General features: G+C 36.8%; 1 protein-coding gene across 2 annotated transcripts in view; it reads right to left on the minus strand.

Moving 5' to 3' along the window:
• SYNPR (synaptoporin) overlaps positions 1-14588 on the minus strand; it is a 266791-nt gene that overhangs the window by 66580 nt on the left and 185623 nt on the right. For both annotated transcript variants that reach the window (XM_063427550.1, XM_063427551.1), the window contains one exon: positions 13667-13791. In XM_063427550.1, coding sequence (XP_063283620.1) covers positions 13667-13791 — 125 coding nt within the window. The remainder of the gene's footprint in view (positions 1-13666; positions 13792-14588) is intronic.

The raw sequence follows: 14588 nt of genomic DNA on the forward strand, positions 1-14588 counted from the left end.
GTGGGGGTAATCGTCCCCAGCGAGGACCGGGATGACCCCCGCCGGTCCATAGGGGGGGGGTTGCAGGGCTGCGGTGGGCTTCTGCTTTGCAGCGAGTCCCGTGACGGGGGATCGGCCGACTCCCCCAGTCCTCAGGCTCTTCTCTGAGTTAGGCCTCATGGTCGATTTAAGATTTTCTGTGGCGTAATGGTGTCGGACTTGTATCGGAGTGTTCAGAATGCTTTTCCGCGTGTGGTTCCGATCTCCATATGCCGTTAGTGCCACTATGTCAGTCGGTATCCTCACACGTTTGTCCATTGTTGCAGGAGCTCTTAACATGTGCGACTGGCCATCTTTGCTGTCAGGCCCCGCCCCCAGTAAAGCATTTTTTAATAGTTCAGCACTAACGTGAAGTCGATCTTAGCTTATCAATAGCTGCTGATAGTGCATAATGCTTGCTGTGGTGGTGCTGGAGTGTCTCCTGATGCTTTATCAACCTCAAAGACGTATAAGAGATCAGAGTTCAAAGTGGGTGAATGCACAAGCATAAGAAAATAATGGGGAAATATAGAGCAGATAGCCTTATGATGGTGAAACTAAGTTAAGAAGGGTCTGATGGATGGGACCATCTGAAGGTATATATGTACAGGGTTTAACAACAATCATGATACTGAAAAACTACTGTACAGACTGATATATGTTGAGGAGCAGATTATAAATGAGCATGAGATGGGAGAAGCCAAAAGTTTTTATTTTCTGGGCCATTTTCTAGAATTGTATAGTGGGATCTACAACGGGATGGTCTTCTCATGTTGTGCCAATTACCATGTGAGGCAACCATGGCTGGGAAGCGAGAGGGTAAGCCATCATGTACTGCTCAAGCCATCATTTAGTTAGATTGTTAACACTGCACTCCAAGAGATGCAAAGAATGTACTGCCCGGTCATTGAGTCAGAAGTTGGGAAAGCCCAAACAGCATTAGGCCAGTCGGTGCAAATAAGCCCCGGCTAGTAGGCTTCTTTTGCCATTAAAGTTTAAAGAATGTTTTCTTTAGTGCAGTAAAAAAAGGATCTAGGTAGCTATATTAGGAGAGTCTACAACAGGCATAGTATATAATGAAGCGTGGTGATTGTTATAACTTATAAGTGTCTCGACCAAAGGTTATGTGCCTAGAACCTTTTGAATAAGTCATTAGACATGGCTTGAAGAATAGGAGGTAAATTTTCTTTCCAGTGATCCATTATAATAATACTCAATTGTCTGCAATCTATGGATCCTCCAAAACCGGACTATGGCCAATCCTCTATATTAAGTATATGGAGGGAAAATTGCCTACATTAAAATTCGTTGTATTTTTTTAATTATATTTCAGCAACTATATTTATTGAATACATTATAACATCAAAGTATCCAAAGTATTATTTTTTTTTTTTAAATAAGCCCCATGTAAAAGCATTATGCTTCAGGCTACTGTTTTTATTTAAGCCATGTGGATTTATTAATAAATAACATTTCAGCACCATAAGTGAAAATTGTCTTAATTTTAAAATTCAGATTAATTAAAAAAGAGCATCATGGACATGCTAATGTGGCTGTGTATGCATAATTCAGTGAGTGCTCAATCCAGCTCCTTAAACCAGAGCACTTAGATGTTATGGCACATTATTTTTAATTAAATTATACTGGCATCCACCATGCTCGTTAATGCTCATGCCTCGATTTAATATGCTTTCCAAGTGATTTATCAACATAAGTCAACGTTTAAGTTTATGGGAATTTTTTTAGATAAATCATTTGGAAATTTTTCCAACAGTATTGACTCATTTAGAAAGCTTAGCAAATTGAGGCCTAATTGTGAACATATTGGAAACTAAGATGGTATTTTGTGTATTAGAAAATGATAAATTAACAACTTTGCATTCATAGCTGAAAAGATTGCAAGCTTTTTTTTTACATTCTAATGTTTGCTCCATTTGTATGTTTTAAGCATCATTCCGTCTAAGCATATTTCTGGGTGGTCCATCACCAAAACTGTTAAAAAGTGTTATCTTCAGAACAGTTACACATTGTAATTTCCATAGGAAAAAAAAAATTGCTAAAGACAAACTGAAGGATGTATTTCTTATCGAAAATTGAAGAGGTAAAACTTTTTTTTTTCACCATATAGAAAATGGCCATTTGCCCTTACTTTGGGGTATATGTACTGGTCCCCTCATTCTCAGATGGAGATTTAAATGACAAACACTTTCTTGGGTCCTTGCATAGTTTGAGACAGAGTTTAGATGCCCGCTTTAGAGATGATTATGTTTGAGATCACTATGTAGAATCATCTGGTTTTTGAAGACTTCCCAAAGACAGGTAACACTAAGAAAAAGTTTTGTAATAACCTGTCAATTCTGTTTTCATATATCTTTCTTTGTTTGACTCTGTGAAATCTTTTTAAGTCTATTATGGTGTTTCAATTTCTTGTTACATTTTTGTATTTTATTATTCTCCTTCTTCACTTGGTTTTATTTGTATACAGGGATATATTTGATGGAAGGTCAACAAGACCTGGATCTGGGGCAGCACTGTGGAGGAGGAGTGCAGGCTGCCCCATTGTTTTAAGGTTTGTATACATTTTTGTGAATGTTAGTCACTGGGAATGTAGCCAGCTGGGAGGAAAGGTGGCTTCACTGACAAGTTCCCTGCACCTTCCCTGGATGCATCAACCACCCTCTATTACAGGCCACCTCACAGAGAGTGAAAGCATACCACCCAACCTCTCAATTCAGAAAGGCGTGACATGTGGGTGGAATCCTGTGTGGGCATCACCAGTGATGCAAGATCTTGCTGTGCTGTCCAAGGATATAACTCAAACAAAAAATTCTGTGACAGGGGGCACACCAGGATACCTGCCTAAAAGAGCATATCACTGTGTAAAGTGTCCCCGGTCCTAGAATTGAGACACCAGTGAGACACTCCAGGAGTGTCTCGGGGCTTAACCCCTTTACTTTACAAAAAAGGAAGAAATAAATTGAGGTAAGAGCATCTCCACTGAGTGGAGACGGAGCCTCGCTGAATATTAAAACAGTATCGTGAATGGATGGGGGGTCATGTAGTGTTACTTTCAATATCACTACATTGATCCCCCATCCATTCAGGATACTGTTTTAATATTCAGATCCTCACTTTCTTTCTGCCTTTTTTCGTCCAAGTATATAGTTACAGAGCTGAAAAGAGACATGCATCCACCTGGTTCAGCTTTTTTGACAGTTTCCTCGTGTGTGGCATGTGAGAGTGTGCGAGAGAATGAGTTTCTGTGAGTGTGTATGATAGATTGTGAATTGTGAGTGAGTGAGTGTGAGTATGTGTGTTAGAGTATAAGATAGTGTGTAAATGTATGTATATCTGACTTGATCTAGGGCAGTAAAAATGCTTAAGACATCACTGGTTGTACAGTTATTAAAACAAAATCAACATAAAATTGTCACCAGTACACATCGCTTTGAATCCTAATACAGCAAAAAAGAATAAATCATTGCACATGCACAATATTTCATGCTTCTTTGTGCAACTGTACGTGGAGTCCGGTAGACTTAGAATAGCTTCAGAAATTATCTGCCAAGCAATTTGGATCCAGTTGTATCAGGCATGTTCAAGAAAAATATTTGGGTGGTATTTTTCTTTTTTATCCACAAGCAGAAAACAGCCAAAAATGGCCATCTGGGAACTGAAGAGATTACTTTTTTTTAGTTGCTGACTCTACACAGTCAAAACGGCTGCTAAACGTCTTCAGGAACTTATCTATGTGAACTGTTGTAGGTCATTAAATTATTTTCCAAGTGCAGCAGCCAATGCGGTGTCATCACAATGCACAAAAAAAGTGAGTTGTAGTGACTTTGGAAAAATAAAATTCCTAAAGCTGGATTAGAAATATTTTTTTCAACTCAGCTATTTCGAAAACCCTACACGGCTTGATGTCCAGCGAAAGAGCGCTATAGAAATTTGAATCATGCAGGCATAAATGATTATAAAATGATCATGCATAGACGTACATACTGCCAGACAAAAACACACAGGGTTATTCACTAAACACTGGATTTTCTCTGAATGGACAAAATACAGTCTAACCGCAACGGCAATTATCATATTTACTGAAGCCAAATACGGACAGAATTTGATCAGGCCGAAGGAATCTCTGGCAATCACAGCCTTGTTTAATTGTTTATATTAATGGTATCTTCCTCACTCTGCTGTGCTTCCCTACAGTTTAGTGTTTTTTGTTTTTTTTATAGGTGCAGTGGCCCACCCATGTCTCCAATTTGGGTTTCCTGTCTCCATTTTAGAGTTAAAGTATATGTGTGTGAGAGACATTTCTGTCAGCTCTGGAACAGCATATTCTTTTTACTTAGCTTACAAAGCTCAGTACCCTGGGATCTATTAATTCATCCTGTCAATAAAGGAAATGTTTGAGTAAAACTATCTGACCAAATTTCTTCATGAGTACCAGTCTCTATCTCTCCAGAGACAGTAACAAAGTCAGAATAATCATCCAGATACATTCAGTGTCCAGATTAAAATTAGTTAGCTTTTCCATCTGTACATTATAGAAAGTTTAGGATTCTGAAGATTTCCAAAGCACACATTTTAACCAAAAACAGACCCAAACGCATCTGGAAGGATGCCCACTCACAAATTACCGTTCTCTTCGTTTTTGCAAGTGAATAATAATTTCAAGTACTATTTTCACACTAGCAGCCAGCAGGCAAATTTTTGAAACCCCCCAGATATGCAAGGGTTAACTATATGGTGACTGACCAATGTTGGCTAGCCAGTCTCCACTTTAAAAATGTTCTTAATCTATGGATCAAGTGAGGAGGGGGGGGGGGGAATTCAATATACATAATAGTGAGATAATTAAATCATACTAGAGTATGGAAGTGGAGAGAATCCATATTATAATACTTAAAACAGTGTAAATGTGTATAGACAAACAAACACAAACTACAAAATTGGAAGTGACACGCCCTTATTCAAACTTGGAAAACTCTTCAGTGTGTGGTTTCCTGGTGGGAAATCGAATAAAACAGAGCAAATGTAGCTTGTGTTTAGATTAAGACAACATTTGCCACTATTAAAGCTCTTTAAGGATTGCCACAGATAACCATGTGGCTCATGGTACTACTGCTGCGGTTTGGTGAACATGACCCCTACCGTCTCTCACTCTCTTCTTCTGGTGTACCAATTCTGAGGTTTTGTTGTTGAATATGTTAGAACAGCCATTTTGGTTTTATATTACAGCAGTGGAACTACATTACCACACATTAGATGCTAAACTCCTAATTTATTCCGTTGCTTGATATATTTGGTATAAACAAGGCTCTAGGTGTTATCAAAGATTTTCATATGCCATAAATAAAGATTATAGGTCTAAAAAGATCTAGACAAGTAGCAAGAAGATTTGAGTCATATTTGCGTAACTTTTCTAATATCTACCAGATAATTGCAAACGTATTAACCAAAATGGTGACTGGAGGCACAAATGTAAGATTTACCGAGACTATAGAGATGATTGATGGAAAAAAAGAAGTTTGATGGCTAGCGGACATTCACTAAATGTTGGTTTTATTCACAAATCAAGTGATAAAATGTAACCAATAGATGGATAAATGGAAATACATAAATATAGATTTTTTACTGCTTTTCATTTTTTTCCTGGATTGGTCACTTCTTACTTAATCTGTTAATATACATTTAGTTAATGCCCCCTAGCCATCAATTATCTTTTTTTCCCATTAATCATCTATTTTTTGGGTGCCATGGGCGAAATTCAGATTAAAAAATCAAAACGCTTGGACTCTGCATTAAAATTCGTGATTCAGGTACATTTCAGCTCAGGGTTTGGAAATTCACTTGAATGGCCCAAATTAAGATGAATCTCTAAGTCTCACATTAAATATGGTGAGGTATAAAAAACAAAGATCATATAATATAGTAATAAGACATTTACGCATGTCTCTGACCTACAGAACTGAACAAATAACCTGTCCTATTAATCACGTGGATCTGAATAGAAGTTTTGACTTGCGTATGATTTATAAACCCGGTGCTATTTTTACACAAGTTTTGCACTTTTTCCTGTTTCAATATGCAATAGACTTTGATAAATATGCAGACACTGTGATAAAGAATGTGTGGCTTGAACTCATTTACAAATGAAGAAAATCCATTTTACATTCTGTACCGTTTTCACAGCTATTTCCAGCTCTCCTTTGATGAGGTGGTACTGTTTTGCAAAACTGCTTATTTGTTTTTGTCTTACTTTTGAGATATATTGCTTTGTTGAGCATGATGAATAAAAAGCAGCAATATTAAGTGAGATCATCGTGATCCGTATAAGCCAGCATATTTTAGACCTGCCAAACAAGACAATGGATGCTTTTTTTGCCTCAAAAGAATTACTTTTCTTATGATTGTTATATATAGCACAAAGTGTAGAAAATGCGTTGGAAGAGATAAACAAAACTGTTTTAAAAGAACACTCCAAGTCCCATATCCCCTACACTCCAAGCACCATATCCACTACATAAACACAAAAAGAATTCAGCGCTAGTAATCACAAAATTAGTCAAGGTAGGCAGCAACCCAAATGAAGGAAAACCCCTCAGGTCCTTCGGTGGATAGTTACAAAAAGATATGGAAGGACTGCACCAAATAAGGGTAGATAGTCCTGTAAAGTATTGATAGGGTGCCAATAGATGGTCTAGGATACTTGATAGAGTTCCTCTGTGGATGTGTCTAGTGTAGACCGTTCCGTATATGTAAATACAAGAGAGGTAGAGGCGATTAATGGTATAGTATGAAAGTTCAGGGTGTGATAGGTAACAAAATGTAGAGAACTCACATTCAAGAGAGCTATGGCCAGCTCTGGTGTGGATTGCGTACAGCGGTGTAATCCCCGCTTATAGGATATGTATGGAGGGGGTCTCCGTCAACACCGTCTGGTAGTCAAGAACTCGGAAAAGAAAGACAGAAAGCGACAATAGTGCTCTCAATTTTGATGTGGTTCAGTGTGCAGATAAGAAGAGGTAAAAAACTCACATTTGAGGGAGCTATGGCCAGCTCTGGTGTGGATAGCATACAGCGGTATAATCCCCGCTTATAGGATTTGTAGTGGCGATACGTCCGTCAGCACCGTCTGGTGATCCAAGGCTCCAATTTAGAAAAATAAAAAGCAGCAATAGTGCTCTCAATTGTGATAGGTTAAGAGAGTAGTAGAGGAAATAAAATAATACTCACAAAGATAGAGCAGAGGTACTGCTCTATGGATAGGCGCTGGTGGTATGATCCCCACCTAGGATTTCTTGGAGTACTGGAACTTTAAAATTGCCAGTGGAAGTAAAAGTAACCAGGAAAGGTTAAAATACCAGGAATAGGTAAAAAAAAGTTTAAAGTGCATAGAGAGTGCAATAAAAAGAGGATTGGTACAATAAAGTAGCCAAAAAACTTTTATTGATCTAAAATACACAATAAAATACAGAATTAATAACCATAAACGCGTTTCACCATAAGTGGCATCTTCAGAATGGGATAAAAACCCATTTTATCCCATTCTGAAGAAGCCACTTATGGTGAAACCCATTTTATCCCATGGATCAGCCTGTGTGTATCAGCCATGTTATATTCTATTACACGCTCCCAATGACTGGAACATGTAATAGAATATAACAACAACATTGAACACTGCCTTGATATCCTCTTTGATGGGGACTTAGCATTTAAAATAAAATATAACGAAATATATAAAAAAATCTCACAATCACTGCGCCAAGTGTACAAACAGCTATTATATTTGTCTTATTTGGCAAAATAAACATGATCTGAGATATTGTGTTAGATTTGTACTGGTTCAGTGCTTTATCTTTGCAAGCAGAGAAAGTGCATAAATTAGAATAGCTGATTAATTGTTTGCCAGCAGATCTTACCCTTGGAGATTTAATTAAAAAGAAAAAAAAAAGACTTAATCATTACATATTTTCTTATAATTTGTTTTATTTATCATAATTTTTTTTTAAAAAGTTCAAAACAGGTCTTGAACGTTTGTGTCTAGTAGCAATGGTTATGGAGGCATTATTGAAAAATGTGAATTGATCACCCCCCACAACCCCCTTTAAAAAAAAAAAAAAAAAGAAGCATCCTTCTGGGGAAGTTAGTGAAAGCATATATTAACGACTTTATTAAGTGAAAAAGAGAATTATAGTGGCTGTGAGTAACAGGAGGATCAGGGATGTAGGAAAAATGTGTTATCACCAAATTATCGGTAATATTTAGTTTGTCAAGTACTTTGATATTTTTTTCCACTAACTTCTCCAAGTGGAGGCTCATTTTTCAGAAGTTCAGCAATCTGTGAATCACTTTATTCACAGGTGAAGTGTTTGAATGTCACTCACCGTTAAAATTATGTGATAACAAGCTTTTGGATTCACAAATGATTTTCAGTGTTTTATTCTTTCCAAAGCATGAAAAAGGTATTATTTGTGTAGGTATGCATTTTTGTAGAGTGCTAATGTGTGTCTAAATGCTGGCGAGCATTAATTTGAAAGGCTAGTGAATTCAAATGTGCATATGTAGAGTGCAATATGTGTAAAGTGCAATGTGTATGAATGCATTCCTGTATGTGGATGAAGAGTTATTATGTGTGTGAATGCATGAATGTGTGACATTCCCGTCCCAAGTCATGGATTCCCTTTCTTTCACATGGAAAATAACACCTGGAGGAATGGAGTTTGCGACATGTATTCCTCTAATTCACTGTTTCCTATACCTTGGTTACTGTCCTTTTTCCCAAATTGTCCAAGATCCCTACCCCTAATTATTATTGTCTTTCTTCCTCATATGCCCTCTTCCTATCATATTTTTGGAAGGTTTTATGAGGTCCCCCAGTTTTTTAATCTTTTACAGGGTTTGGGAACCTTGTACCTGGTATCTAGTGTGAGACACATGCAACTAGACTTGTATTACAGAAAATTCTATAGGATAACCCATTGGGTATGACGCGACCATGCTTGTAATATCCAGCATAGACGCTGGTGATTAACCCCTTAAGGACAGACCTTCAGAAGCTTGTCTTTCACTTAATGACACAAGCATTTTTTGCATTTTTTGCTGTTTGCGTTCAACTGCAATTTGCATTTTACTAATTTATTGCACCGACGCATATTATATACCGTTTTTTAAAGGACAGAAAGGGCTTTAATTTGATGTAACATATATTTACATAAATGCTTATTTATTATTAAAAAATACAGAAAAATGCAAAAAAAATGAAAAATCTTGATTTTTTTAACAGTTTTTGCAATAATAATGTGTGCACCATTAGTGCAGGTTACGGAAAGTAATTAAAAATAAATTAATTTAGTTGTTCTGATTTACAGAATATATAATGTGTCTGGGATTTTAATTTTTTTTTGGTAGTTACAGGTCACAAAGCACAAGGAGTAAAATAAACTTTTAATGTGGAGCGATTTTAGAATTTGGTATGTTTGTCTTGTAAGCTTAATAGCCATAAAAGAAAACAAAATTGCCACACAAAAGTTTATATTTATATAGACACCACAGGCTATTTACCTAAGGTTGTTTTGACACTTTCTACGTAGCCATTTTACCGCCAACCTCTGCTAAATATTGGAGTAAAATTGTGTTTTTTGGGGGTTTTCGCACACAAACTTATAACAAAGAACTTCTCATGTGTATTTTGTAAAGTTGGTGTATGCTATTCCTGTACAAAGTTTTATTATGTGTTCAGTTACTTCTGCTGAGTACAACGGTACCCCCATTGTATGTCTTTGGCACTATTTTGTGAAGCTACAGTGCCATATAGGAGACCTGTCCTTTTCAGTATTCACAGTAGAATTTTGAGAGACGGATTTAATGAGCCTATGCTTCCATTTGGGGTATTATAACAGTTTGACTGTTCAAAAAAACCCCACAAAGGCCTACCATTTGTAAAAGTAGACACTCCAGGGTATCTCATAAGGTGCATATGGAGCCTTAATATGCCCCCATTTTTTTACCATTACATGCCAAAGTATGTGGTAAAAAATAATTTTGTGCATTTTTTACATACGGATTGCATTTTTGCTGTGCATTTTGTATATTTCATATGTGCCACTAAGTTCAAACCCCCCAAATTATGCTCAGTTAAGTCTTCTGAGTAAAAGGACACCCCCATTGTATGTCTATGGCACTATTTTGTGAAGCTACAGTGCCATACAGGAGACCTGTCCTTTTCAGTATTCACAGTAGAATTTTGAGAGACGGATTTAATGAGCCTATACTTCCATTTGGGGTATTATAACAGTTTGAGTGTTCAAAAAAACCCCACAAAGGCCTACCATTTGTAAAAGTAGACACTCCAGGGTATCTCATAAGGTGCATATTGTGCCTTAACATGCCCCCATTTTTTTACCATTACATGCCAAAGTATGTGGTAAAAAATAATTTTGTGCATTTTTTACATACGGATTGCATTTTTGCTGGGCATTTTGTATATTTCATATGTGCCACTAAGTTCAAAACCTCCAAATTATGCTCAGCTAAGTCTTCTGAGTAAAAAGACATCCCCAATGAATGTCTTTGGCACTATTATGTGGAGCTACAGTGCCATATTGGAGACCAAGCCATATCAGTTTTTACAGAACTTTGGATTTTGACACTGGGCCTATGTGCAATTTCCAAGCATCTTCGCAGGTTTTAAATTCAAACTACCCCACAAAGGCCTACCATTTCTTAAAGTAGACACCCCAGGGTATTTCAAAAGGCATATTTTGAACCTTAGTGTGGGATAATTTTTCCGCTAGCTTGTACCAGGTGTAGTGGTAATAAGCGTTTTTTCTGCCTTTTTGACACACAAAGTGAGTTTGCACAGTATATTTTGCAAACCTTATGTGTGCTACGACTGTATAATACTTCATATGTTGCTCAGTTATGTCAGCTGAGTACAAAAATACCCCCGTATGTACCTTTGCCAGGTGTATGTGGACATCAGAGGGGCACATTTGGGACATAGTCATTCCAGTTTTTTTCAAACTTAAAATTTTTACGCTGTGCCCATGTCCCATTTTAGAGTATTTTACCATGCTATATAATTCAAACTACCCCACAAAGGCATACCATTTCTTAAAGAAGACATCCCAGGGTATTTCAAAAGGCATATTTTGAACCTTAGCGTGGGATAATTTTTCCGCTAGCTTGTACCAGGTGTAGTGGTAATAAGCGTTTTTTCTGCCTTTTTGACACACAAAGTGAGTTTGCACAGTATATTTTGCAAACCTTATGTGTGCTACGACTGTATAATACTTCATATGTTGCTCAGTTATGTCAGCTGAGTACAAAAATACCCCCGTATGTACCTTTGCCAGGTATATGTGGACATCAGAGGGGCACATTTGGGACACAGCCATTCCATTTTTTTTCAAACTTTAAATTTTTACGCTGTGCCCATGTCCCATTTTAGAGTATTTTACCAGGCTATATAATCCAAATACCCCATAAAGCCATACCATTTCTTAAAGAAGACATCCCAGGACATTTCAAAAGGCATATTTTGAACCTTAGCGTGGGATCATTTTTCCGCTAGCTTGTACCAGGTGTAGTGGTAATGAGCGTTATTAAATGTATTTTTTAACTTTTTAAAACTTTTTTTTTAAACTTTTGTTATGCTTATTAATTTTTTTAAAGTTTCTTAAACTTTCATAAAACTTTTTTTTACAGATTTAACATTTTTCTAAGCTTTTTTTTTTACCGTTAACCCCTAACTAGCAGTAAGCAGCACTAACAGTAAATTCCCCATTTTCCCATAACTCCCAGCCACCCGAGCTAGCAATATATTTAATTATACAATATTTAAATTAGTTAATTAAATAAATTTAACCCCTGAGGGTTAAAAAATAAATAAAAGTTAATCGTCAGGGGTTAAAAAAAATTAGATCACAGTATAATACTGTGATCTGTATTTTGATCACAGTAGGCAGTGATCGACTGGCAGGGAAGTGGTTAATTTTTATTTGGACTGGGTAAAGGGTTTATTTTTTTTAATTTTTTACTTAAACGCTATTAAAACTTTTTTTTAACTTAATTTTTAACTTTTTAAAGCTTATATTAAAACTTTTTTTAATGTTAACCCATAGTTAGCCTAACACTAAATCCCCCAATTCCCCACTAACTTCCACCCTCCCCAGCTAGCTAAATTTATAATTTTAAAATATTTAAATTAATTAATAAAATAAATTTAACCCCTGAGGGTTACAAAAAAAAAAGAATTAACCCTCGGGGGTTAAAAAAAAAAATCAGATCATATTAATATGTAATCCCTGCCAATTGATCACTGTAGTCATTGATCAATTGGCAGGGAAGGGGTTAATTGTTTATTAAAATGGGTAAAGGGGGGTGGGATTTTAAATTTACTTTATTTTTTTACACTAGGGGCAGGCTCAGCACTGATCCGTCTCCCTGCACTTCACAGTGAACCCGGAAGTTCAGGGAGGCGGAAGGTAAGTATACAGAGCACATGTGCCCGCTCAGACATGCTGTCAGAGCGAGCACATGTGCTGGGGCAGCCAGATTTGGTGCTCCCGGTTTGCCTCTAATACAGAGGCAGACCAGGAGCACCATTAACCCCACGATCGCCGCGATTGCGGCGATCTAGGGTTAATTTTACCGCGTGACGGACGAGGTCCGTCACCCGTCGTTAAGGGTATCCCCTGGATGACGGACCTCATCCGTCACCCGTCCTGAAGGGGTTAAGGTTGAAACATTTTTATTATAATTTTATTTCATTTTTTTATATATATTTTTTTAATATAATTTTCATTTATTTATTTATTTATATATATATATATATATATATATATATATATATATATATATTTATTTTTTGGATTGATTATGTTTATCAATGTGACAGCTATTCCATGGAAATCTTTGATGTGAGTTTTTTGATAGTGGTTGGCGGTGTAGGATACACCGTGTGTACGTGCCTGATGGTTTTCACTGAATGTTGTATCCTGTGTGGAAACTTTCTGTGTTTAATGTTATACAGTGCCTCTGTTGTTGTATATTGCCACTATGTCCTTGCTTAAAGCAGTTATATTGATGTGTTTTTGTTTTGTTTTTGTTTGTTTTGTACTTTTTTTAAGTTAATGCTATAGATTCGGTCGTCATCGGCTGAATGCGCATGCGAGGCAAGAGCCGCGCGCGCATTCAGCCAGTCCATAGGAAAACATTCTCAAAAATTCTGAAAATCACAGTGAGACGTGCGGAAGCGCCTCAATGAGACAGCCACTAGAGGCTGGATTAAGCCATTTGTAAACATAGCAGTTTCTCTAAAACTGCTATGTTTACAGCAGACAGGGTTAATCCTAGATGGACCTGGCACCCAGACCACTTCATTAAGCTGAAGTGGTCTGGGTGCCTATAGTGGTCCTTTAATAACAATTCTTTTGAGTAAAGTTGAGTCTGAAGTTATTTTGAAGGAAGCACGGATCATCCTTAGAAAATAAAGCAACATGCACTCAAAAGATCACAGTTATTGATAATGCCTCACAACACTTTCCCGCTTGACTTTAGGTAAAATTGCACCTCTTTTTAAAAGATAACATTCAACTATATTTTCAAGATAAGTGTTTACAAGTAAAAAAAAATGTACCTGAAAGGATAAGCAATATCAATATCAATGCTGAGGTCACTTAGCGTCTTGTTGGCACAGTCTACGCTGACTCTCAGTCCTCCAGAGTAACCACCGCATGTTGCAAATGCAAAGATTGCAAAAAGCTGTAGAAAAATAGGAAAATAGTTATATAAATAGGCCCAAATTGACATAAAACCACACATAGTTAGTAAGAGGGAATTTTAAATTAAGAAATTGTGTTCTTGTATTTTGCAGTTGGAATGCGCTATTGCAGAACAGGAGAATGTGTACACCGTTACCATATCAGGTCTATCAGGTGTATCAGGACTTATTTCAATGAGATTGATAAGCTGTTCAGGTTCTGGACAACATCACCAGGTCCAGGTTTTGTTGGACAACTTGCACAGCTAAACTTACTAAAGCTAGATTAGATGGAAATAATGCACATTTTGGAATATTGTTTAAAACTGTTCAGTTAATTTAGCTTCAGAGTTAGCTTTAATTTTGAATGTGTCCATCTTTTTTCCATTTCTCGGCTATTCAGTGCAAGTACACTTATATATTTAACTTTATCGGTATGCTTTAATATACTACACTAGACTGGGATTCGTCGTGTGCTTATTTCTCATAATGTTTGATGCACTTGCTAGTGCAATTACAAGACCACAATGAATATCCCCTGGCAAGGTTTGTACCGCATGGCACATAAAGCAGAGTTAATTCTAGCTCTGTATACTGTAAGTGCATTTCTTTATTTTCCTCATCCATGTATATCAAAGTCCCTACATTGTATTTGGCACTTCTCTTTTTACATATTCTCCAGCATTTTGAACATATCCCAAGGTGCCACTATCTTCCTCCTTCACATATAATTCATATAGTGATAAGCTGGCCTACATCAATGGAAATCAGTGCTATACAATCTACGATGTGGTGCCTC

The sequence above is a fragment of the Pelobates fuscus genome, chromosome 7 (genome assembly GCF_036172605.1).
Source record: "Pelobates fuscus isolate aPelFus1 chromosome 7, aPelFus1.pri, whole genome shotgun sequence".
In the NCBI taxonomy this organism is placed as follows: Eukaryota; Metazoa; Chordata; class Amphibia; order Anura; family Pelobatidae; genus Pelobates; species Pelobates fuscus.